General features: G+C 47.4%; 2 protein-coding genes across 5 annotated transcripts in view; one reads left to right on the top strand and one right to left on the bottom strand.

Annotated features, from left to right (window-relative positions):
• The first annotated feature begins 2,833 nt into the window (after positions 1–2,833).
• Positions 2,834–3,959, top strand: LOC138389801 (protein FAM163A). The gene is made up of 2 exons (XM_069478405.1): positions 2,834–2,926; positions 3,546–3,959. Exons 1-2 carry the CDS (start codon positions 2,834–2,836, stop codon positions 3,957–3,959), a joined length of 507 nt encoding a protein of 168 aa, XP_069334506.1.
• Positions 3,960–22,002: 18,043 nt separating this feature from the next.
• Positions 22,003–25,824, bottom strand: part of TOR1AIP2 (torsin 1A interacting protein 2) — a 28,890-nt gene continuing 25,068 nt past the window's right edge. For all 4 annotated transcript variants that reach the window (XM_069480279.1, XM_069480278.1, XM_069480276.1 and 1 more), the window contains 2 exons: positions 24,899–25,000; positions 22,003–24,253 (listed from right to left, as the gene is read on the bottom strand). In XM_069480279.1, coding sequence (XP_069336380.1) covers positions 23,490–24,253; positions 24,899–25,000 — 866 coding nt within the window. In that variant the 3' untranslated portion in view covers positions 22,003–23,489. The remainder of the gene's footprint in view (positions 24,254–24,898; positions 25,001–25,824) is intronic.

A 25,824-nucleotide genomic window follows, 5' to 3' on the forward strand; every position in this document is an offset into this window, starting at 1 on the left:
GGCCAGGAGGGAGGGTGGGGTTCCTCCGCGGCTTCTCCAGAATCCCGTCTCCGCCTTCCTGGCCACGTCCTGGGGGATGAGGCCGCGCCTTTCGGGAGGGGGGGGGGTCCCCGCTGCCTCCGCCTCAGGCCACGCCCCGGGCTCTGTCCCCCACGCAGCCCTCGGCACGAGCGCCAAGAAGCGGGAAGGTGCTGTGGGGAGAGCGCATCAGCCCTCCCGGGCTGAGAGTCTTCTGCCCTCCCAGATGCCCCCGGAACCCCTAAAGCACGGCCCGCCGTGCCCCGGGGCAGAGTGGGGCTGGTCTGGGCAGTGGCGCCCCAGTCGGCGGATGGGACTGAGCTGAGAGCCGCGACTTTTGCCCCCTGGTGGTGCGTCGGAGTCGTGCCTGCCAGGCCTGTGCCTAACTGCCGCGGAGCCGGATGACAGCCACACCAGCACTGAGCACCATGTGCCAGGCATGGTGTGCAGTGCTGCAGGGGGATAGGGCGCAGTACGACACACAACCCTCGATCCCAAAAGACTTATAATTTAGTGGAAGAGTCAAGATTTTTCCACATGAAAAGCTAACTCTTACTCCACCAAGATAGGATTTGGAGAATGGAGCGGGGAAAGGCATTGTGGTACAAGTCCAGAAATGAGAGAGCATCAGGGATGGGTAGGACTTAACTAGAGAAAGAAGGATCATGACCTTCCCTACTGAAAGCCCCCAGTTAAATCCTAGTTCCTTGCTGGGCTTACAGCCTCTCCAGCTTCATGCCTACCTGGGCCTGCCCCAGCCTGTCCAGATTCCTTACAGCCACCCTTGTCCCCGTGTTCTTCACACCCTAGACTGTTCATTCTGCCCTCTCTACCTCGTCTAGTGGACAAGCTGTCACTCAGCTTTTAGGATTCAGCTGGAACATAGTGTCTTCTGTGGAACGTCTCTCCCCAGTAATGAGCTGTGCCGCCTCTGTCCCTGCAGCCCTGGCCTGTGTCTCTGTGGCTGTATGTGTCATACAGTGTCATGTAGCATGCCTGTGTCTCTTCATCACTAGGCTACAGGCTTCTTAAGAACTGGGACTTCCCAGTGGGGCAGTGGGGCAGAGGGTCCGTGTAGGGGAACAGTGGAAGGTGAGGGGGAAGATAAATGGGTGGTGAGCTGCAGGGAAGGGGGGAGGGCAAAGCCTTTGCAGCTCCATCTAAAGTTTTGTGCCCAGATAAATGCATCCTGCAGGCAGCATGGTGCACTGGAGTCACAGAGGGGCACAGGGATATGATGAGAGACTTAACTGCCAGCGCTAGGAAGGGTGTTCAGAGACAAAACCAGGCAGGTTTGTCTCAAGTGCAGGCTTGAGATGGAAGAGTCTTCACTGGTGTGGGGAGCAGAAGAACAAAGAAGAATTTGAGGATTTTAAAGTCCGGGCAATGAGGGGAACATCCCATGGTCTTGTGCAACTCTAATGTGCCAATTAATCACCCAAGACCTTGTGAAAATGCAGACTCTGACTGATTAGGCCTGTGGTGAGCCTGAGAGGCACTTTTAACATACTCCTGGGCGATGCCCACACTGCTGGCCCACAGACCACACTGAGCAGTACAGCTGCATGGCCCCTTTGAGTGGGTTAGGAACAGTGCCACTGGGTGGGTGCTCCTTCTGGGAGCATCGTGTGGGCGTGTGGTATCTTTGGGTGAAGAAAAGCCTTCCCCTTCCACCTGGTGAACGTGTGAGGGCACACAGCTTTGTGGGCAGAGCGCGGCTGGGTCCTAGCCCCCATTGCACTTTGAGTCATGAACAACCTGCAAAACCCTTTGGGGCACCCTGGTAGAACCACTAACAGAGACAGAGGTCAGAGGTGGGGAGCTCATTTGGTGAGCAGAGTGATGATTTTAGCCTGTCATGGGGAGTTTGAGATGACAGTGGGACATCTAAGTGAAATGTCTGTCTACTAGCAGCTGGAGACATTGCTAGAGGCCCGGACTCTGGGTCTGTAGGTTTATTAATGATACACCACACAGAGAGGAAAGCAAGATGAGGGTGGGGGTGGAATCCTCTAACCCTTGGGCCCTTATTTGGTAGGTACCACTCTTCTTCCAACATCTCTGTCCCTTTTGTTGTCTTGCAGGTCACCGTTCCCTTTACTGAACGTAAGTGCTCGCAGCTATTCTTCCATCCTCAAGAAGCCAAGTCCCCACCCTCTTGTTCCCGTGGTCCCTGGGAGGCTCAGAAATCCTCCTTCACTGACCTGAATGGAGAGTCTGCCCAAGGCCAGGATAGCCGCACACCCAGGGCTTGGCCCTGTCCCGTTCACTCAGCCCTGTTAGCCAGGACCAGACCCCAGCCTGGCCACAGCTGTCAGGAGCTGCCTTGGGGCTCACCTTGCCCTTGTCTTCCAGGAGAGTTTGAAGGAGAGGAGAGACATCCCCAAAAGAAGTGAGGGTTTGAGCCAGGGCAGAACCAAGTGGAACTTTTGAGATTGGGGCCCTGCCCCCTCCAGCCAAGGGCTCAGGGACCATTGGTGTGTGTGCCCCTTAGGGCAGCGACAAAGAGTGCAGCCTTTGGGATGAACCAGGCTGGGTGGAATCCCAGCCAGTTAATCTCAGCCCCAGTTCATCAGATGCACAGCAGGGACAATTAATAACTGTCCTGAAAGGTGGTTGTGAAGATTCAGTGAGATGTGCCAGGGAGTGCTCAGTGCCACCCGGGAGTTCCCTGCCCCTGCTGCTCTCAGGTCCCCTGCCTCCAGCCTAGCGGGGAGTTCCAGGAAGGCTCCCCCAACCCAGCCCAGGGGGAAGCCACAGCTGGTCCTCACCCCTCCACACACATCTTTGCAGAGTTTGATGGGGCGTCGGGCGGATGACAGCGGGAACGGTCGTGATCACCGGCGGAATCCTGGCTACGGTGATCCTCCTCTGCATCATCGCCGTCCTGTGCTACTGTAGGCTCCAGGTCAGTGCCCTGGGCCTGCAGCCACAGCTGCGGGGCCAGCAGCAAACCATGCTCTTGTTTAAGGAGGCAAAAACCGGAGACCCACTTTGGGGCAGACAGGGCTCAAAGCCACAGAACGTGGGAGGCCTGAGTCAGGGAGGCTGGGAGTTGGGGCCAGTCAGAGGGGGCTGTGCACCCCCGCACCCTGCACCCTTCAGGGCACCTAGAGGGAACATGCTGGCAACATACTGGGTCATCGTGTTGTGTCTCCTGTGCATCTGGGACTCCAGGAGTGGTGGGACAAACACCATCCTAGGAGACCCTGAGAGCCACTGCCAGCAGCCCCAGCCCTGTCCTCAACATGATGTGCACATCCCTCCCTCTCCACCTCCCGCCTCTCGCCTCTCAGCTGCAGCCTGGTTAACACACGGAGGAGTAGAGGGAAGGGCAAGGGAAGGAAATGTGGGCCTTGCAAGGCTAGGAACGTGTACTTGTAGAACGTGGGCCTCGGCTGTTCAGCTTTATCCCCAGCACCAACAAAGGGCTCCACCCCAGGGACTCGGTGGAGCAGGGGTGTGGGTGCCTGTGTGTACACAGAAGCACCGGGCCTCTCTCAAGCATCCCTCTCCCCTTCCCCCAGTACTACTGCTGTAAGAAGAGCGGATCTGAGGATGCAGATGAGGAGGAGGAGCAGCAGGAGCACGACCTCCCCGCACATCCCAGAGGCCCCAGCTGCAATGCCTGCAGCTCCCAAGCACTGGACAGCAGAGGCAGCCTGGCGCCTCTCACTGGCGAGCCCTGCAGCCAGCCGTGTGGGGTGGCAGGGAGCCACTGCACCAGCTGCTCCCCATACAGCTCCCCCTTTTACATACGGACGGCTGACATGGTGCCCAACGGGGGTGGAGGCGAGAGGCTCTCCTTTGCCCCTACATACTACAAAGATGGGGGTCCCCCATCCCTCAAATTGGCAACACCCCAGAGTTACCCGGTGACCTGGCCAGGCTCCAGACGTGAGGCCTTCACCAATCCAAGGGCTATTAGTACAGACGTGTAACCCCTTCCACCTCCGACCACACACACACCACGCTGCTGCCCCTGCAGGGGGAAGGGGGCAGTGGGTGGCCCCTCCAACAGCCCCACAGGGGTCGCCTCTGCTTCTTTGGCTTTTCTTGCTCCACAGTGGAGGGCTCACCAGGACTCAAGATTTTCAGTGCATTGACAATCAGGACAGGCCTGGCTCCAAGCCCGTGGCCGGGTCAGGGGGGCCTGATACAGTGAGTCTGCAGCCTTGCCAGTTTCTCGGCTGGGATATGCCTTGGCAGCCCAGCACGACCTGGCACGACCACAGCCTGTTGCAGCGCCCCCAAGCCCCTGCCTGTGCTGGGCTGGGACAAGGAGCACCAGGGAAAGCTAAGCACAGGCTCTGGAGGCTTCCAGAGTCCTTGGGAGCTGAAGTGTCCATGCCCAGAAGAAAGAGGGACAAAGGGGAAGAGGAGAAGTGAGAACTAAGACATTCCAGAATTTGAGAAGAGAAGGGAAGGCATGGTAAAGGGACTTCTTCAGGATTCACTTGCTAAAACGAATCCCAGAGCTAATTCACAATCTAGTTTTGTACTTGGGTTCCCATAGACACTGCTGCACCATAGCTGGTCTCATAAGGACATTGATTCCTGAATGTACCACATCTCCATCTGCCCTTTTCCTCATGGAATGCCTTGAGTTGACTTTAAAGGCCATGGCCTGAGGTTATTTGTGGAGACTGCTCCAAAAAGTGACTGTCTAACCTTATCTTCCTAAAAATCCTTTCTCTGCCTTAGGAACCAGCTGCCCCCTGCTGGAGAAACTTTTTCAAGTTTTGTTGCTAGAGTCCTAGTAGCTTAGAGGAGATCTCAGTGATGGTCGCTGGGCCCTGGTCCACCACGCTGAGCAGTGTGCATGGATGCAGGCCTGGGAGGGTGTGTTCATGCAGCAGACACCTTCAGGAGCTGCAGAGTGGAAGGGTCTCAGATGTACCATCTAGAAAGAAAAGTCTGACCTGCAGACAGCATGAACAAAAGGTGATCAGCATGGCAAAGGCCATGGTAACCAGCTGGCTGGTAAACAGGAGCGTGGGCTCTTCATGGGGTGATGCTACAGCAGCTAAAGCCACTTAAGCTCCTCTAGAGGCTGGTGTTCTACTTGGGCCTCCACCCATGACACCATAGAGCAGGACCTCATTGTCCCACCAGGAGCAACAGCCCCCAATCCTGAGGATTGGAGGGATGTGACTCAGCCACTGGATTCCATGCTCGCTGCCTTTCCTTGGCCACCCTGCTCTCCAGCCTCCTGGTGATGGCCACGTATTGCTGTCTCACTCTGACCCCATGTCCAACTCCCACTCCCCAATTAGAACTCGGCAGTGGCCTTATGCTTGTTGAGTAAGTTTGCCTGATGAGTTTTCCAGTTGCCTCTACAGGAGCTGCCCCTCTCCTCCCAGGGCATAGCTAACCCCACCCACTCCTGAGTCACTGAATGCTACAGGGGGAGAAGCAGGGAAAGGGCTGGCCCCTCTGCTGAAATCTTGATTTTTGCATTTGACAAAGGGCAGAGTGCAGTGAGGGAGAGGGGATGGGAAAGGGATTGGACACCTTTTGCATAACTCTGTTCAACTTGTCATTTTGCATCTCGATCTGGAATTAAAGTACCCTGGGTTGAGAAGCAGACAACCTGGGCTCTAGTCACATTTTAGTCACTCACTAGCTCTAGGACCAGTCACTTATCTTCTCTGACACTTCATTTTCTCCAAGGAAGCGAGGTTTGCCCAGATGGACTCTAAGGGCCTTTAGTGCTCCACAAAGCGAGGACTTCCTAAGAGATACGCCAGCCTGGTTGCTCCCTCCTGCCCTAGTCCTGGCAGGGGCTGGATGTACCTGCCAGCTGTCTGACTCTGTGTGCGAGGATGCTTGTTGAGGGATGAAAGACCACAATAAAACACAAGAGTAGCAACAAAACAATTTTAACTGTCAGTGAAAAAGCAAACATGTTCATCTGATCTTCCCACTGAGTGACCTCAAATGGCACCACTTCTCTTGCACCAGGAAGCAGCTCTAAGGGTGGGGGGGCGGCGGGTCACGAGATCTGCCTCCCAGTGCAGCTTTAACATACCCCAGCCCACCACCGGCCCTCACTGGGCCAAGTGTGACCCCCGACCCCCAATGGGCTGCTGGGCCTGGCAGTGCTCCCACTTCCTGACAAACCAGCCCCAGTGCCTTGCTCCCCTAGAATCCCACAGCAGCTGTGTCAATGTCATCGTACCTGTCCTGATTTAATCGAGACAACCCAGTTAACTATCAATCACCTGCTTCTTGCCCCTGATCTATCAAGAGTCCCGGAGTACAAAGCATCCTATGCAATCCTGTTTCCTCTGAATGCTGCCAGCCCACAAATCAAAATCAGAGGGCGTTGGAGAGACTGTGGGCCGGAGCTGTTCCCTGTGCAGCCCGCCTTACTCAGGGCATGGGCTCCCGGCCAGCCTCAGGACCACTGCCCGCCTGGCTGCAGCTGCAGCGCCTGCGCTGTGGAAAAGGAAGCTGCCCGTTCAGCCGCACTGTCCATTCCAGCTGTGGTGTCTGTACTATGGGAAACCATTTGTACGTGTTTCCAACTGCACCCTATCTAGGAAGAGAAAGAGGGCAGGGGTCACTCTGTTCTCTGCGCCATCTTCCTCCATCTCCCCGCACCCCCCCACCCCACACACACTACTCCCGCTACAGATTTCTTGTCTTGCATCTTTGCTAACTTGGAGTGGCAACCAAGTCAATGTCAAAATAAATGAAGAATTTGAAATACAAATCCCACAGGAGCCTTCATTCTTCACCTGGGGAGGAGGCAGTTGGGCATGGGTTTGAGAGAAAATACTCCTTTTCAACACCCAGAACATTCGTTCCCAACACCAAAATCTGCCAGCTTCGTCTCCTCTCCTGCCTGCGTGTTAACGAATCCCTCCACCTTGTTGCCGGCACCCCCATTGCCTCAGACGGAGTTCACTCCCTGGGAAGATGTGTTGTTTGTTGGGAAAGGAGGTTTGAAGTGTATCTGCTGCTGCCCGCTGAGGGGAAGTGGCCCTGCCGGGACAGGCTCCCTTACCTTCTGGGCCTGCACTTTTCCCCACCTGCATAGCCCTAGGTCAGGCTAACTCTCTGGACACTCAGAGTGTCACACAGCCAGCCCTTTGTCCTGGGGAAAGGCGGGGAAGAGGAGGGAGCTGGGACAGCAGGAGTGTGGAGCGGGGGCTGGAGAACCAGGAAGTAGCTTTGTGTGTGGTGGGGAGAGTCAGGAAGTGAGTGCCTGCGTGCGTGGTGCGTGCGTGCGTGCGTGCGCATGAGAGGAGACGCACACACTCTCGTGCTCTCTCCCCACCTCAGGGCCACAGCGGGCCCTGCCTGGGAAGGCAGCAGGCAGCCTGGCCTGAGCCCGCAGTGGTCTCCCTTAGTGCCAGTGGGAGCGCAGCTTCAGCCTCAGCCCCGGGAGCAGCGGCCACAGCTCCGGCACCACAGGTGTCTTCTGGGAACAGAAACTGGGCCCCCGAGGCAACTCTCATTGCTACACTGCCTCCCCGCCCCCACCTCCAGCCCTTCGCCCAGCACCCAGCGCACCTGCTTGGCCTGGGCGCAGTGCAGGCCCACAGCCTCCGCCAGCTCCTCTCCCTGGCAGCCCTTGCCCTCCCCCAGCCCCAGAAGCAGCAGTCAAGGGGGAGGCCATCGTCCCGATACCCATGGGGCTCTCTGACCAACAGGGCTCTGCCCCTGGACACCACCAACGCTGTGAGCATATCATCCAACCCAGGTCCCCAAACCCTGTCCCTGGGGTTTCTGTAGGGACTTCAAGGAGAAGCTTCTTACACCATAAAAACTTCTCATCCAGTTTTCTACACTCAAGTTTGCAAGAGCTGCTCAGAGGCCACTGATTACTTCTAGGGGATGGTCACCAGACCATAAACATCTGAGACTTCCAGGACAGCACAGCAGAAAGAAAGAGTACAACCAGGAGTCCCCTCCAGCTCTGCTCTGAAAGGACACGGCCCACACTCCTGTACCTCAGGCACTGACCCAGGCATTGCCCAGGCAACAGTGACAAGGACGGCCAGCACCTCACCTGCCCTCCTCAGTTTGGTTCAAGCTGCTCCTCCCTTCCTCTCCCTGTCTGCTCCCTCCGTCCACCTTTGTCTCTGATCCCAATGGCCACCATTCCTCCATGCCCATCATCTCCCTCAGTGGAGAGGCAAGTGGTACCTGCGTGCACCTCAGGTTTCTGGGCGCCCATACAGCATGCCTCAGGGCACTTGTGGGCTACCCCATCCTTCAGCCCAGCACATAGCACCCTGCACACAGCTGGCATTGTGCTGGGGACAGCATGAGGACAGAAGGAGAAGCCTCTGGGTCACAAAGCTGGCACCTCTTTTCTCCCTGTGGGCCAGCCCCAGCAGACACAGCAATCTGGCTGTGGGGGTTAGAGCGTGGGATTTCAAAGCAGACTTCAGTTCGAATCCTGGCTCCAGCACTTACTGTGTGACTTTGGGCAGCTTTGGGGACCTCTCAGTGTCTCAGTTTCCTCATCTGTAAAATTATAATCCTAATGCCCACCTTATTCCATTGTGAAAATTAAGCAAGCTGAGGCCTGGCACACATGGTGGCCACCGTCATTGGTAGGGTTTATAGACGACTGAATCTGAGTTATGGAGGCAGCAGGGCCCCATGGGAGTCAGGGTGGAAGGTCCTGCCGGATCCATCCCCTGTCCCCACCTCCACCCCCCACACACCTCCACTCTTGCCGAGCCCCGCCCCCTTGTCACCTGTCCCTGCCCAAGCCAGGCATTGCCAGGGCCACCTCCTGCTCACTAGCGCCTCTCACTTCATTTGGAACTCCTCCTTCCCAATAACTCTGCCTGTGACTCTGAGGAACCAATGCTCCCCCCAGCCTAGGACTGCATTTTTGCCCCACATTTGCCCAGTTAAGTGAATGAATGAAGGAGAATATTCATAATCCAACTCAAGAGCTCAGCTCAGCTTGGCTCTGCTTCTTGTTTCCTGGACTTCCAAGTTCAAGGCTTGGGTTTCAAAGGTAGTTCAGAAGGGACCAGAAAACCTCCAGCCCTTCCCCTGAGCCTGATTCCTCTGCTTGTTCATCCCTGGCTCCCCTGGGCTTCACACAGAACCTGCTGCACACTCTGACTTTCCTGCTACCAGGAGTGGGCAGGTACTCCAGGAGGCACTGGGGAGGTGAGAGGGGGAGGAAGGGCAGGAGGGAGGGTGCCCAGACGTGCAGCAAGGAGGGAAGGAAAAGCACTCATGCAGAACACCATATGCATCTCCCAGGGTTAGGAAACCAAAGGAGAACCACCCCAGGGACTGGACCTGCCACACGCCTGTCACTCCTGCCAGTACTGGCTCTATGGGACCCGCCTTCCCTCTACCCTGAATCCTCCTCCCAGGCTCCAGGGAAAAGGAAGACAAACGATGGCACAGCTATAAAGCCTAACCTGTGGGTCACAGGGGGCTCTATTCCCTGACCAATAGCCATATGATCACTTAGATCCAACAGATATAAACTCCCTGAGAAGCAAAATCAAGGTTCTTTCTCTGCTCAGCTTACAAAATGGGTAAGCCAACTCTGCAACCCTGCTGTGTCCTTGTTCATGTCACAAATATAGATGCTTCTCAATTTACCGTGAGGTTAAGTCCCAATAAACCTGTAATGAGTTGAAATTATCGTAAGTCGAAAAGGCATTTAATATGCCTCACCTACCTTAAACGTGCTCAGAACACTTAGCCTACAGTTGGGCAAAATCATCTAACACAAAGCGTATTTTATAATAAAGTATTGGCTATCTCATGTAACTTATTGAGTATTGTCCTGAGAGTGAGAAACAGAATGCTTGTACGGGTACCTGAAGTGTGATTTCTAAATACGTATCACTTTTGCATCACTGTAAAGTCAAAATATTGTAAGTTGAACTACTATAAGTTGGGGACCATCTGTACTCGTTTTGTCACATTACTTACTGTGTGATTTAGGGAAGTTTCCTACGTAAGTCCAGGCATCTGGGGAATGTCATGTCCACAGACTTATTTCCACTTCGAGGCGAGTTAAGGCAGCTTGACTGGTACGAGCGAGGCAACTGAAATATGGGACATGAGACCCTGTAGGCCTAATTCTGCCAGTTCTATAAAAGAGCCTCAAACCACCTCTCTTGCACCCTTGGAGCGGGGTGGCCAGCAAGATTTGGACAGCCCACCCACCGCCACCAACCACCTGCACACATCTGCCTTCATCTCTCCTGTGCCCTGCTGTGGGTACCAGGGGAACGGGGCTTCCAGTACAGCAGCTCATAATACCTTTGCTTTTTCCTCTTCTCCCTTTTCTTAAGCAGAGTAAAAGGTGCTTTTTAGATGGGAAGAAATAAAACCTGTAAGTATGTGCCTTGACACTTTGCCCATGAGAGTTTTTGCTCTGGATCTAATTAAACAACTGGAGTTTAACAGAGGCCTGACCCTCTCACAAAGTCCTCTGAGCTCTTCACCCAAACATATGGGCCCAAGCACAGGCAGAGGCCTTCTCAGATGAACGGTTGCTGCTGTTACCCACAATGATAGTGTAGTTAAGGAGGACATAGCTCAAGCCCCAGGGAGGGGGTCTACCTCTTCCCAGGGACAGAATCCGGGACAGAGGGATAGAGGAACCCTGTCCTCAGAAGTTTCGCTGGAAAAAAATCAACTCACAATAAAGCAGATTAATAAGAGAAAAATCGGCCAGGCACAGTGGCTCACGCCTGTAATCCCTGCACTCTGGGAGGCCAAGGCAGGAGGATTGCTCGAGGTCAGGAGTTTGAGACCAGCCTGAGCAAGAGCAAGACCCCGCCTCTATTAAAAATAGAAAGAAATTAGCTGGCCAACTGAAAATATATAGAAAAAACTAGTGGGGCATGGTGGCGCATGCCTGTAGTCCCAGATACTCAGAAGGCTGAGGCAGGAGGATCGTTTGAGCCCAGGAGTTTGAGGTTGCTGTGAGCTAGGCTGATGCCATGGCACTCTAGCCTGGGCAACAAAGCGAGACTCTGTCTCAAAAAAAAAAAAAATAAGGGAAAAGTCATAAAATTTGATGTGTATACACAGGAACCCCTAGAAAATGAGTTTTATTCCTAAAACTAACAAAGGACCACTCTATCCCCTGAGAGGGGTTATGCTCTGAGTCTGACGAGACATTTTGAAATTAAGGTAGAGGCCGGACTCCCTCACAGCGTCCTCTGAACTCCTTCCCTGAAGGGCTCCAGAAGGATCAGAAGACTCCAAACCCCAGGCCCCTGGATACTGAGGGTCTGGCCAGCCCCCCACCACCACTTCTCTTGACTCTGTCTCCCTCCCACCCCACCCAGTCCTCTAATGTCCCCATCTGAGGAGGAGTCATGAGCTGGTGACAGTGAATGAGGAGGAGCCTAAAGGAGAAAAATTAAGAATTGAGAATTTTAAATAAGATGAAAGTTATAAGATAAAAACCTCCTGACATAAAAAAAAAAAAAAAAACCCAGAAAGATACACATGAAAAGCCTAATGAAAATTGTTTTCTGTTGGAGGCACATGTCTGTAACCCCAGCATTTTGGGAGGCTGAGGCAGGAGGATCGCTTGAGGCCAGGAATTCAAGACCAGTGTTGGTAACATAGCAAGATCCTGTCTCTACGAAAATAAATAAATAAGCTAGGTGGTCTCAAACTCCCACCCCTGGAAGTAATTGTTCCCTTTTCTGGATTAGCAAAACATCCTCTGTCTCCCTCCCTGAGGCACTCTAGTTGGGCTGCTGGCATTTGGTATGTCCTTTATCTTCCTTTGTAGACAAAGTGCTCCTGAGGCTGCATTTACCACTGCAGCAGCTCAGCCCCACGTCTGCTAAAGGAAGATTCACTTCTGTCTTTCATTAGGCTGCAGGGCTTTTTTGTCAATTTTTTTATTGTGATAAAATACACCTAACATATTTATCATCTTAACCATTTTTAAGTGGACAATTCAGGGCATTAAGTATTTTCATATTGCTGTTCAACCATCACCACCATCCATCTCCAGAACACTTTTCATCTTCCCAAACTGAAACTGTACCCCTTAAACACCAACTCCCGATTCCCGCTTCCCCCCAGCTCCTGGCAACCACCGTTTTACTTTGTCTCTATGAATTTGAATACTGTAGGTGCCTCATATAAGTATTTGTCTTGTGTGACTGCTTATTTGACTTAACATAATGTCCTCAAGGTTCATCTTGTTTCATCACATGTCAGAATTTCCTGCCGTTCAAGGTGGCATAATATTCCACTGTATGTTTATACCACGTTCTGCTTATCCATTCACCTGCTGATGGACACTTGGGCTGCTTCCACGTTTCAGCTACTGTGAATGATGCTGCTATGCACATAGGTACACAAATATCTCTTGGAGACTCTGATTTCCATTCTTTTGGGTATGTACCCAGCAGTGGACTTGCTGGACCATATGGTAATTTTATTTTTAACTTTTTTTTTTTCGTTTGAGACAGAGTCTCCCTCTGTTGCCCTGGCTAGAGTGCCATGGCATCAGCCTAGCTCACAGCAACCTCAAACTCCTGGGCTCAAGCGATCCTCCTGCCTTAGCATCCCGAGTAGCTGGGACTACAGGCATGTGCCACCATGCCCGGCTAATTTTTTTTTATGTATATTTTTAGTTGTCCAGCTAATTTCTTTCTATTTTTAGTAGAGACGGGGTCTCGCTCTTGCTCAGGCTGGTCTTGAACTCCTGAGCTCAAACGATCCGCCCGCCTTGGCCTCCCAGAGTGCTAGGATTACAGGCATGAGCCACCGCACCCGGCCTCTATTTTTAACTTTTTAAGGAACTGCCATCCTATTTCCCACAGCATCTGCACCATTTTACATCCCCGCCAACAGTGCACAAGGGTTTTCGTTACTCCACATCTTCCCCAAACCCGTTAGTTTCTGTTTTTCTGATAGAAGCCATCCTAATGGGTATGAGGTAGATTGGGCCATTTTTAATACTCTAAAATAAGCAGGCGTGTTGAGGAGAAGGAAGAATCACAACAATACAATAAATACAAGGGAGGACAAGGAAAGAGTTAAGTTCAGGGAGAACAGAATGTCCCTTAAAGAATATCCCTTGAAGTGTGTCTTTTAAGTGGCATTAGGTTACATTTAAGAAGATGAAATACTGCCGATGCATTTACACCCAAGCACTTGATGATGGTAGAGATTTAATAATATTGTAGTCTGAATTCCTGGAGAAAGTGATTCCACAGTCCATTTGCAACAAAGTGGGTAATTCCGAGGGCTTTCCTGGGCCCCAGGCTGCCAGCTGGGGAGCCGCACCTAGGCCGCTCAGAGAGCTGCGGAGCTGTGGGCTGGAGACAGAGAGCCGAACAGCCAAAGCTCCACTGAGTGTTCAGTTTCTCTCTCACTGCTTCTCTGGGCTCCCTCCCTTTGGGGATTTATTCAGCATTCGGGACAAACCCTAACAAAACTAGCTGGTCATTTAAAGCTGCGGTCCCCAACCTTCCGGGCTGAGGACCAGTATCAGCCTGTGGCCTGTTAGGAACCAGGCCACAGAGCTCCAGCCCCTTTACCCTAGTCCATGGGAAAATTGTCTTCCATGAAACTGGTCCCTGGTGCCAAAAACGTTGGGGACTACTGACTTAAGGAACTCTTCCAGAATGAAGCTCCCCAAATCAGCTCATCCAAAATGGGCCCACCACCCTGCTTCCATGTCTAGCCGTGAAAAGGGAAGATTCTAGAGCCACTGGCCTCCTCTGGAGGTCAAGGCTGGCATTTTTTCAGGTGCAGGTTTCTCAGGAGTCATAGACCGACCTGGGCGGAGAGGCCACTATCCGCTGACCGTGGCGCCGAGTGGCCGGCAGGGCCGCAAGGCCGTGGCTTTCCGGAGTAAGCACGCCAAGGACGCTCAGCCTCCTGGTCGAGCAGGAGCACCTGTAGCTCTGCCCTTGAGCAGGAGCATGGGGAACATGCAAGCAGGTGTGCAGCCTGCGGCCAGGATCTAGAATGTTCCCAGCCCAACCAGCGGAGGAGACCCCCAAGACCAAGCCCTCCCCTCCCAGCTGCGGGTCCCGCCCGCTCTGGCTCCGCCCCGCCTGCCTGGCCCGCTTCTCGCCCCACTGGCGCCCTGGGCCTGCGGCGCTTCCCGGCCGCTGCGGACATGGCAGTGCTGGAACCGGCTGGCGCTCGGGTGCTGTTTAGCTGCTGGAACCTTGGGAGGCTGCAGGCAGAGGAGGATTGAGCCGGAGGAAAGGAGCCCAACGGACTTGAGCATCAAGTGGGCGGAAGGTCCAGGCGAACACCAGAGTGAGGGCCTCCCTCTGCCCCTTCACGGCCCGCGAAGAAAGAGGTTTATTTGGCTCACGGTTCTGCAGGCTGTACAAGAGCCGTGGCACCAGCATCTGCTTCTGGTGAGGACCTCGGGAAGCTTCCAATCATTGTGGAAAGCAAAGGGGAAGCAGGAGTGTCACATGGTGAGAGAGGGAATGGGGGTGGAGCTCGGGTAAAGGTGCCAGGCTCTTTTTAACAACCAGATTTCAGGAGAACTAATAGGTGAGAACTCACTCATTACCCACCCCCATGCCCCAGACACGGCCTAGCAGGGCCCACCTCCAACACCGCCATCGAATTTCAACTTGAGACTTGGAGGGGCCAAACACCCAAACTACACCAGGCACCCGAAAGCAGAGGGAAGGGAGTGTGCTCTGTGAAACAAGTCTAGAATGCTGGTGAAGCCACACATGAAGGCAAATAGCAATTTTCCACATCACAGGACAGTTCCCAGTGGATTCTTATACATACTGAGCTTCTCCATTTGACTCGTTCTGTTTCTCCACAGCGGCAAGAGCCTGGCCTAGGGCTCAGGATCCAGGCTGTGGTCTCAGGCCTGCACCACAATCTGTGGCCTTAGATAGTCCCTTAGCCCCTTAGTTTCTCCATCTGTAAGAAAATGTAGTCATAAAATGATTTTAGGTTATATGATCTTTTCAATTATTTCATTTTACTATTTCATGCCCCTTTTTATTATATATCTTCTTGACTTAGAGACCTCTAAGCAAAGAAACTTAAAGCCAAATGTCAGGAATCTATTGGTTATCCAAGTCCAATCAAATGAAGTTAGAACATTTGAGTAAAGTTAAACCAACTTGGTTTCCAGAAATTCAACTCACATGTAACTGTCAGAAATCTGTGTGTTGCATAAAGTTATTTATAAAGTGGCCCAAAACCATCATTCCCTGCATGAGCCCAGTGGTTTCCTCCAGTACACTGCTTTGACCCATCAGATCCAACCATTATTCTAACAGTGAACCAAAGTGCTCCTCAGCCGAAATGTGCAGCAAGGCCAGTCCATGCATGGATTCTGAAAAATTGCCATTAGAGGCAAAACTGCGCATTTAGCTAACATTTGCCGGGGACCTACACTAGGTATCAGACATTGTGATAGGTGTTAGAGAAATGAAAATGAAAATACCACCCCTGCCCTCAAGGTTAATGAATGTTAGAATTTATTGAACTCCAGTGTAGAAAATTATCACATTTTCACAGGTAAGATACTAAACCCTCCCAAGTATTTACTTGCCCTGGACTAAAATAAACACAGTGGAGGCTGAAGGCAGGAGGTGGAGTCACATGTTCTGAGACTGGCCAGGGGTCAGATACCAGGTGGGTTCATCTGCCTGCCAGAGATGGCATCATTACTTTGGGAAGCTGATATAAGCAACAGCATTTCTCTCCCACCACACTTTTTGCTCAAGTTAGAGAGAAAAGAGTGAAATTACTACGGATGGGTCCTAGTTCACTAGGGGAGGGGCAGAGAACCATGATCAAAGCAGTTGTAGTTGGTGAAGACAGACGGAAATTCAACCAGAGATGTGTGCAGGTATGCAGAGGACGTGCTAGGGGAAAGGCTACAGTCTTGAGAAGGTGGAAAGAGATAATGTGAATCCAAGAGACAAGAGAAGAAAGAAGATGATGCTAAAACTTGATCCCAGCTGTTAGGGTCACAGAGTCCTAGAGCTAGGACCATCAGAGGTCATCACGTCCACCCCACCTCAAAAGTAGGACCACAGAAACCATCTGACAGGAAAAAATGTGTCCAGTTTTGAGGATAATCAGGCATCCCTGGAATGCAAGGTGTTCATTGCAGTGCAAAGCCAGCCCTGGCAGAGCCCGGCCGGCTGGTGCTTGGCAACTACTGTGGAGTCAATCGCTGTGAAGTTTCAAGAGAAAGGGCTTTGCGTTTGTCCTCATTCCCTCAGAAAACTCAGACCCCTGCCACATCTCTGTAAAAGGGACGATAAGGACTGAGCTACAGAAAATACTTAGGCAGAAGGCACTTAAAAAGGGGTTATAATTCTGTGTTAGTTTCTTAGACATTGGAGTCAGGCAAGGATGCAAAGAGGAGACCTAGGAGTGGCTACAGGGTGGATAAGAAGCAGATGGAAGATGCAGGACTTCCTACATCTCTGTGAGTCCACAAGAAAGCATGTTTACAGGGGCCCTATCCACTGCAGCCCACTGTGGTCACGCGCACCGCGGCTGCACCCCACGTGGCAGGCAGAGCCAAAGCCCTGCCACGGCATTCTCTCAGTTTCAGCCGTGAGGCCGGGTCACCGCCAGCCCGAGGCAGCGTTGAGGAGGAGGAGAAGGTGGGATCTGACATCCTCGCAGGGCAGCTAAGGACGGGCAGCCGTGGCGCGGAGGATCACCCAGCGGGGGCCGCTTAACGGGACCACCTTCACCTCCCAGACAGCCACAGCTCACTGGCCACTGTCATTTTTCAGCATCACCTCACAGCAAAGAAGCCAGTTCTCACTCTATTTTTTAATATGTTAAGAATATGAAACTAGAGCGAATTTCAGATTACAACGCACAGCTGTGCTTCTTTCGTAGGGCACTTCTCCTACCGGAGGCGTCTGCTTTAAACCGTAGGTGTATCAGAGGCGTGCTGGCATTTTCCTTCTGCATTTTGTACGTCGGTGCTGCGCATGAAAACCTGTCAGGGGACAACCAGCCCCAGATCACAGCTGGGGGCATTGTCATCTGCTGTGATGAGTGACCTGGAGGGGCTGGTAAGGTCAATGGTTTCTAATGCACTTCTATTGTTACTTCTCCTGTGTCCCCCTCAAAGCACACTACTGTTAAGCCTCAGAACGTTGATCTGATGTGAGGCTTTGGACAGCATATTGTTTATGGGTACCCTATTGTCAGCAAAAAGGACATTCTGCCAAACATACATTCTTGTCATAGTCCCCACAGATAGAAGAGGAAGGATCTTATTCAAGGTTACAAACCTTGGGGTGGAAGGAAATAATTCTCCTGAACGATATGAAGCATGTTCTCCCCTATGTCATTGAGATATCCAACGTTCAACTCAGTTCTTGGCGCACGGTGGGCATTTGGCAAATAGGTACTGAATTGAATGTGTAGCCTCGTACCCCAGACTACAGAAAACAAAAAAGGAAACAAAAGAATTAGATAATTAAAAATGCTTGGAGAAGAACTAAAGACCACCAGTGGCTTTGGTATGAGGGTGTTTATATTCTTAGTCTATGAATATTTTCATGGAGCTTCTATTACTCAACATTATTTGCAAAATAATCCAATCCAGCAGAGATGGGCTTCCTTTCACAGAAAACTATAGCAGTTAAGGCATAACTCAGGCAGTTATTTATCTCTGTGAGGATCCTCACTGATTGATTTCAAAGATAAATAAACATTCCTTGCTTCCTCGTAATAGAAGGAAATCTCCCAGTCTGGGGGATGGGGGATGGGGGATGGGAGGTGGCAGAGGGGAAGAGGAAAAGAAAAGAGAGAGAATCCATTGAGAGAGGGAGAAGGGGAGAGTGGGAGAGAGAGACTCTATTTTCATCTTTCATATTTGAGTGTGAAAAAAATTGGGCCAGGTGCGGTGGCTCACACCTATAATCCCAGCACTATGGGAGGCCAAGATGGGAGGATCACTTGAGGACGGGAATTCAAGCCTAGCCTGGGCAACATAGCAAGACCCCTGTCTCAAAAAACAAAACAAAACAAAACAAAAACACCACAGTCTTTGGAGTCTAACAGCCATTGAACACGCAGCTGGCCTCTCCCACTTCCTGTCTGCGTGACACACCTGTGCTGTCTACAACTCATTTCTCAAGAGATTATTGTGAGGTTTAAAGGAGATAGCATATGGAAAGAGTTCAATACTAGTAAGTACTAGTCAATACGCTGCTGTTTATGATCAAAATAGAGGATAAAATAAATAATTTTTTAAAAAGAAATTGGCATTTTTATATCACAAAAGTTAGAACTCAGATATGAATTCTTAGATTTGAGACACATTTTCCAGCTTCTTCTAGCCATAACATAATTGCAAGGCTACCTAAACTAAGCAGACTTTAGTAGTTGTCAAAGACAAACTACGTGACAAATAAGAAACTATGAAACTGACTCATAGCATTCTTTACGAGGCAAACAAGATGTTTTTTAAAAGGCTGCTTGAGACAAAGTGATTACTAAATATTTGTGGATAGCAACACCAGTATCGCAGGGCTTGCCAACAAGCAGCATTGCTTATGTAACCTGTGCACCCGACATTGAGTACTCCTAGTTCCAAGCTCCCAGCAGCCTCTGAATGCAGGTTCCAGTAGGCCCATGGCTTCAGCCCTTGAGTCTTTATTCTGTTTCTGATCCTCAAAGATGCATCTCTTCTTTTTGAGCCTGGTTCTTTTAAATTTTCCCTTGAAGTATTTTATTGTTGTGTTTGGAGTTATAGAGGAGTGCCAGCCCCTGGTGAGAACTTCAAATGGCATCTCAGGTAATATGATAAATGGCATTACTAAATTAATAGTTCATCTGAAATATTGATTTGTATATTAAAAAATTACGGATCCTCAAAAGCATCAGGTTATAGATCAAAATGAGTTAAAATGTCTCACTTTTAATATGTGTATGGGGACCTTCTGTGGACCCTAAAGTCATATACCACGTGGGTGGGCTCCTTGGTAATAAGTGCCCTGCACATACACAAAACAGGATTTGTCCATTCATTTCCTTTTCTTAAAGTAGCTAAGATCTTTTCTTAGCTTAGTTTGATGGAGCTGCTTCTGCACCAAACATTCCATGATCCAAATTGCAACTTCAGATTTGATACCATTTTTATTGTAGCCTGTTTAATATGACAATTCCTACAGTAAGTAATTCAGTCATTCCCTTCCTTATGAATCAGTACTGAGGCCTGTTCCCGGGTATTCAGAGAAGTATGTAACATCCTCTAGTGGTGAGTTATATGCATTAAGAAAATCAGGTTGCTGCTAACCTAATGTGGATATTTGGAATGAGTATTAGGAAATCCTATGTTCTTCACCTTCAGGCTCATCTTACACTTGACTTTAGCCCGTTTCACTGAAAGCTCGTATTTTATGATATGCTAATTCCTGTGAGTTCCTATTTTTCTAAACTGCAAAAATAAATCTTAAAGATTTTCAAAATTCAATTCAGATTTGGTAGAAAATATTTAGTAATATGTGTCAGTAAGTCCTTTGGTTTTAGTTGGGTATAGACAGTGGGGCAGAAAGCTGGGAGAAGGTGGGTGAGGGACTATTGCTTTTCAGGAGCTTCTGGTTTGGCAACCTTTTCAGACAGACATTCTTAACACACCCCTGCCTCCCCGCTCCCAACACACAAGATGAGGGATGCTCACCTTTAAGAAACGCCTTCACAATAGCATATTCCAGGTTGTGAGCAATTCCCAGGGATCAACCTACTACCCAGTGTTTGCTCCCCCACCCAAGAAAGCCTTGTTAAGTTGGAACAGCACACGAGGAATGCAACCTGAGAACTGCAGCAGATTCTAGTACTATACTACTTCACGGATGGCCATGAATGCTACCCAACCCTCACAGGATTCTTTAGCTCTTCAGCTAATTGCCAGATGAAAGCAGTTTCCTTTCCCACTATTAATGACCACATGCCCATTTCTACAAACTTGCTGTTTTTGGAACATTAATCAAGAATCAGTCAGCTGAGAAAGATTAAGATTTATTTTGGTAATAACCAGACAGCTAATCTGAATAAGGAACATTCTTCAATATCCCTAAGAAACAAATGCAAAAGCAATCACAGTTACATAGAAATGGAATGCCAAGAAGTCCGACATTAACACTGGCAAAGCCCATTTATTTTTTTTAAGTACAAACAAGCAAAATGCAGTTGGGGTTGAAAGGCAGTGTACTACTTCTTTCTTTTGTGAGAGGGATGGCAAACAGGTTTAAATTTCATGTGATCTCTGATGAATCAGGAGAAACTGCCTGGAGCTTTCTGTTGGCAGGAAGTCGAGGCCTTGTTTGGGCTGGGGGAGAAGGCAGGCTGTGAGTGCTGTGGGGCAGGGGAGACAAGCAGAACACCTGCCTACTGCAATGTCACTCAGCTTCCTAAGTCTGGACTCCAAATTTAATTTATGAGCCTCATTGAGGAAAAGTGGGAGACCATTTCCTAATACAAGAACCAATTTATGGATTTTTGAAAACTTCAAAGCAAGCTGACACAGACAATGCAGGTAATACTAGAAGGAAAGGCACTGAAGCCTAAATTATTTATGTCTTTGCAGATTAGAGGATACTGATTGTGTTCTCAGGCCATTTGAATTGGGCTAGTGCACTTTGCTGTATAGATTCAGAAGTTACAGGGCAGTATATTAGTTGGAAAAGAGTTTTAACAGCCCAGCCGCAGTCAGAATAAGGCAAATTTAGGCCCACATCATTAGGTATTTTGCAACCTAGTATTTAAAACTTGACATCAATAAAAATAAGGCTTATTTTAAAGTCACGTGGAGAAATTTTACATGAATATCTAACTTTAGTCTTCTGTAACTGGTAACATCATCTTTGCAAATATATTATTCACAACAAGCATTTCCCATAAAGATAAGCATCAATTTTACCGTTGAACAAGTGATAGTGTTCAAGGTACTTGATTTTGGACAAAAACCAAAACCACCATGAGTTCTCAACAAATAAAGTTTAAAATGAAATATACTCAGATTGGTGAAGAAGACATAAAAATGAAGATTAGCCTTTAACCATATATTCAACCTGAAAAACAGATAAAAACCGCTTTTATAAAATATTAAGGTCTTTATAAAGATGTACTGGTTTAACAACAAATAATAAAAGGTTTCATGTTTAAAAGTTTCATGCTGCTATTTGAAAGTATTTCTCTACAAATAAACTGTGCATGGACAAGCCTTATTCCCATTAAATGATTCACTTTCATGTGCCATATCTATTGCATTTTAACATCAATGCTCTTTATGTTTCCTGTCTTCAACAGATAAAAGCATAAATCAAACAATTAAATGCTATTTAAAGAGTCAAAATCATCTCAGTGGCCAGCACTATTTAGCCGATGCATTAGCTGAGAGGTTGGTGAGTCACAGGCATGCTAGGCCTTACTTAACTACCATAAGCTTGGACGCTTCCAAATGAAATGTATTACTTTATTGATTGATTTAAAAAATAGAAACAGAAACAAATTAGCATCACTATCTTTAGTAATATGAACCCCCTGGAACTTCTCTGTCAATCCCTGGAAACCAAACAGAAAACCTAAAATTTACTCTAAGGGAAAAAAGCAAGTCTAAAGACAGTTTCTGATTCTGCCATTTGCTTCTACAATTCTGGTGTTACTCAAGAAGTCATTTATATTTATGTATAATGTAATGAAAGTTGTTCTGTGACAGTAATTAAGTGGTGATGTTTAGTTATCATTTATAATATTGTATGCCCACAAATTATTTTCTAAGTCAAGTAAGCAAATTACCTGTTCCAATAATGAAAAACTACTAGCTACACAAAAGAAAATTTGAAAACTGGAAAAATGTAAAAAATAGAAACAATCGAATAGAAATTAACCTAAGAGAATATATTAGATTTGAATTCTTTGTACATTTATAAAATATATAGTTTATGCTTTAAAAATAATTTTTTTCATAAAAAGACACAGAATACACTGCTTTTTAAAATTATTTTTGAAATAGTGGACAGAAAACTGAAAACAGTCTTAGTTGATTGCACTTATACATGGAAGGAAAAGTGTTTTTAAAAAGGTTAAACAGTTTAAAAAAAGGAATTGTGACTTTTAGAACTTTATTTTTCTAAATTATATTGAAAGTAAATGATGAAAAATCATATTCAACTGAAGGAAAAATAAAAATCTTTGTTTCAACTGTGGTCTGAGTCACTCACAGAGATTAGATACATGCACTTCATACTGGTTCCTTTATAGATCTGAGGTAGCACAGGTCAGCAGGCCAACATAACAGTTCCACAAGGCACCATTGGTTTTGTGTGATCTAATGCTAGCATCTAAGATCCAGAAATACAGAAAAAAAACAAATGCGGTATGTAGATTTTTCTTCAATTTCCTCAGATTTTATATTGGATTGACATTGATATTTAGTACATTCACTATGCTTTGTGTTTGGATCTTTTCTGAAATAGACTGTAAGATCTTGTTAACGTCCCAAATGCAAATTGTTCCTTCAGGTAAGCCCCTACACTCAATTGAGCACAACTTAAGGCTTTGGTTAGAACAGATTCATGTGTTTTTCCTGTGGCAGATATTTTCAAATAGATTCTTCCCCATGTTTTTGTAATCTTTTTAGATATCAATAAAGATCCTGATATCTTCTTAGTGTTTCCTAAAATCCTTCCATACTTTAATCACATGACTTAAGAAAAAATATATATATACACATATTTATCATAGAAACAGAGAAGCCAAAACTTAATTGAAACATTCCAGGATCATGATCAAAGTCCAAGCAATCCTCCTGCCTTGGCCTCCCTAGGTGCTAGGATTACAGGCATGAGCCTCCACACCTGGCCCAGAACATTTTTGGAGTACAGCTGCTCTTACTTCAGCTCATTAACGGGAAAAAAGCACAGTGCCTTACATATAGTAAGTATTTAGGTTAAGTATTCGATGGTTTAAATTTATATTTTCTTTTTTCATACTACTCAAAACTGCAAATAGGATATAATCCCACAATTACATTATTAAAGTGAGTTTTAAAAATACTTAACGTGTGATTGAAAAGTTTTCTAAAATTTATCATTGCTTCATAATTGTAATTACTTTTGTCCGATTTCAAACACTACCTAAAAGTTTCTTTAGAGTCTCACTCAAGAAAACAAAAATCACTTTATAGTCACTCTGAGAAGTAAGAGTATCTTCCTGTGCAATGATTTTGTTGCTGTATTTTGGAATTTAAAATATTCCTCAGTTATAGATACCATGCTATATTTCAAATCTGATTTGCTCGTAAAGGCAAAGAAAAAAGTCATCAATTTTTAGCTTTGTCAAGACTTAGATGATTAGAAAGATTTTACAGAAAGTAAAAAATGAAAACTTTTTTTCTAACGTAAAAGTTCATTTGTGCTCTTCAGGCTATTTCTTCACATTTATCAACCTCCTTCCTCAGGAATGGAAGGCCTTTAATCTTTTTCATAAGCCTGTGCCCTCTATAATCAACTCTGAGCTTAGCTTTTAAAAAGGCACCCCCGTTCCTCTATGTTCCTCACTGGCTGGACAGGCAGGACCAGGTGGGAAATGCGGCTCCAGAGCCCACTCAGTTTGTCTGAGTCCATGTGGTTGAAGGAGCTGGGAGTGTCTGTGTTGGTAAACTTGGCCCAGAGTAAATCCCTCACTTTTTCTTCAGTTTCCCTGGGGCCTACACTTGCTTCTAATGTTTCCTCCTCTAATAAAACGGTTAGAAACAGGGCCACATCTTTAAAGGCAGCGTTCTCATGATCACAATACTTGTAGAAGATCAAGGTGGAGCCTGCAGGAAGGGACTCAAAGTTGTGTACCACGGCAGCCTTCTGGCCATTCCCAAATCCATAGCTCAGTTCCATGTCAACCAACAGCTTGACTGTGTCACTGTCCTGCAAGGTTCTTCCAGCCCCATCAATCTGAATGGCAGAGACTTTCTGGGAAGAGGCATAGGCATCTGCAACGTGGTGGCTCAGGCACTTCAGGGTCTCTCTCCCCTCTCGAGCTGCCGTAAATATGACTGTGGCTGGCTCAGTAGGATTTGAAGCATTGAGGTGCTTCTGGAGAAACTTAAGTCCTCTCTGCCACAAGAAGGAACTCTGGCCTGGAAATTTATCCTTCAACTGGCTGAACTGAGCCAAGAAGGCCTCCAAAGCTGGATTTTGGGGTACTTGCTGGGCTGGAAATGAATAGTAGCTATTAACATAACTTAGCACAAAAGTCACAACCAGGAAGCCAAGAAAGATGAGGCCTGTGAAAAGAATAGAATATTAGAACATGAGTCAGAAACAAAGCTTGTGGCAAACTGAAATGAGGCAGAGATACTGTCAGGTTTTACTCTGGAAGTGATAAGTTTCTTCTGCCTAACTCATTTAAACTTTCTGCTATTCAAGTCTACCAGAAATATCCTTTCTAATCTCTTCTCAGATTTAATTATTTGCAGATGCAATATCTTTGTTAAAAAGTAAAATCTAAGTTTATGTATTTGTTGTTATAATTAATGAAGTGATTTAGAAATGAGCTATCAGGATTTTCTTCTACCTTCTCAAAGTACCTATATAGCAGAACTTTTTTTTAGGGGTCAAACCTTAAAAATGCCACCTTAGAAGTTAATATTTTAATTGAAAGGCAGTTTTAGATTCTTCTTTAGGACAAGTCCTTTCTACTCTGGGAATTTTTCATTCTGTCAAACACAGCAAAACATCAGCCAGCATTTTAAAGGGAAAAAATTCCTAAAATTCTATTGCTCTATTTTACTATGACTTATTATCAAACATTTTTAAAAAATACATTAATACAATGTTAAAACTATTTTAATTTGCTAGTTTTCTAGGCATTCTCACTGAGGATTTCTGAATGTGAATCAACACTGCAGTAAAACCACATTTGTTCTCACCATAGCTCCAAAAAGCCTTTTTACTAATCTTTATTATGACGTCTTGTGCATTCTCTTTGTTTTCTTCCAATTTTTGTGTTTCTTGTTGACGACTTTCAGCCTCTGGGGGAAAAAAGAATCAATATCATTGTCAGACAGTACACTACTGACAGTATGCATACCTTTATATCTCTCACCAACCCAAAGAATTATTTGACTAAGAGAATTTTTATACTTCGTAAAATTTTCTTTTATACAAAGCTAACTTTTTTCTTGACATTTCCTTAAAGGCTCACTATTACTTTTACTCTACTTAGAAAAATAAAATGAAGTGCTTTGAAATTCATTCAAGGATGCTGTTGTTACATTCACAATTCCTCACTGCCCCTTACATCAAAGACCAGGAAACAGGTATTCTAATATTGTAGCCAAACCTATCTAAAACGTGACTCAGCAAAATGTACACAGTTAAGAAGGGATTTAAGGAATGTTAGCTACACACAAGACTCAACAACACACGGCAATGGTGCTCGAATTCCAGTCGCACATGGCTCCTTAAGACCCCAAGCAGAAAAAAATAACAGAGGCACTAAGTTCAGGGATAGGAGAAATTACTGTACATTTGTAAAACAGCTTACAAAAGAAAGTTTGAAACTCTTAGTGAAGGAGATAAAGCAAGGAATATATGGTGAAGAAAATTTATAAAATATGGAAAAACATAGGTGCAGGGTAAGCATATCAATCTTAAAATATGTGGCTGAAATAAAGGGCAACATTCTATAGCACTCTAAGCTAAATCACTCCAGAATCTAGATATGTGCTTGACTCCAGCTGGGTACCTCTATTAGCATAGACAGGTAGATTCATCTTAACCTATAAAGGAGAGTTCATATCACACCAAAAAAATAGGTTCTTAAAATATCGTATCATGGAATTTAAGGACTGAA

The sequence above is a fragment of the Eulemur rufifrons genome, chromosome 8 (assembly GCF_041146395.1).
Source record: "Eulemur rufifrons isolate Redbay chromosome 8, OSU_ERuf_1, whole genome shotgun sequence".
Classification (NCBI taxonomy): Eukaryota; Metazoa; Chordata; class Mammalia; order Primates; family Lemuridae; genus Eulemur; species Eulemur rufifrons.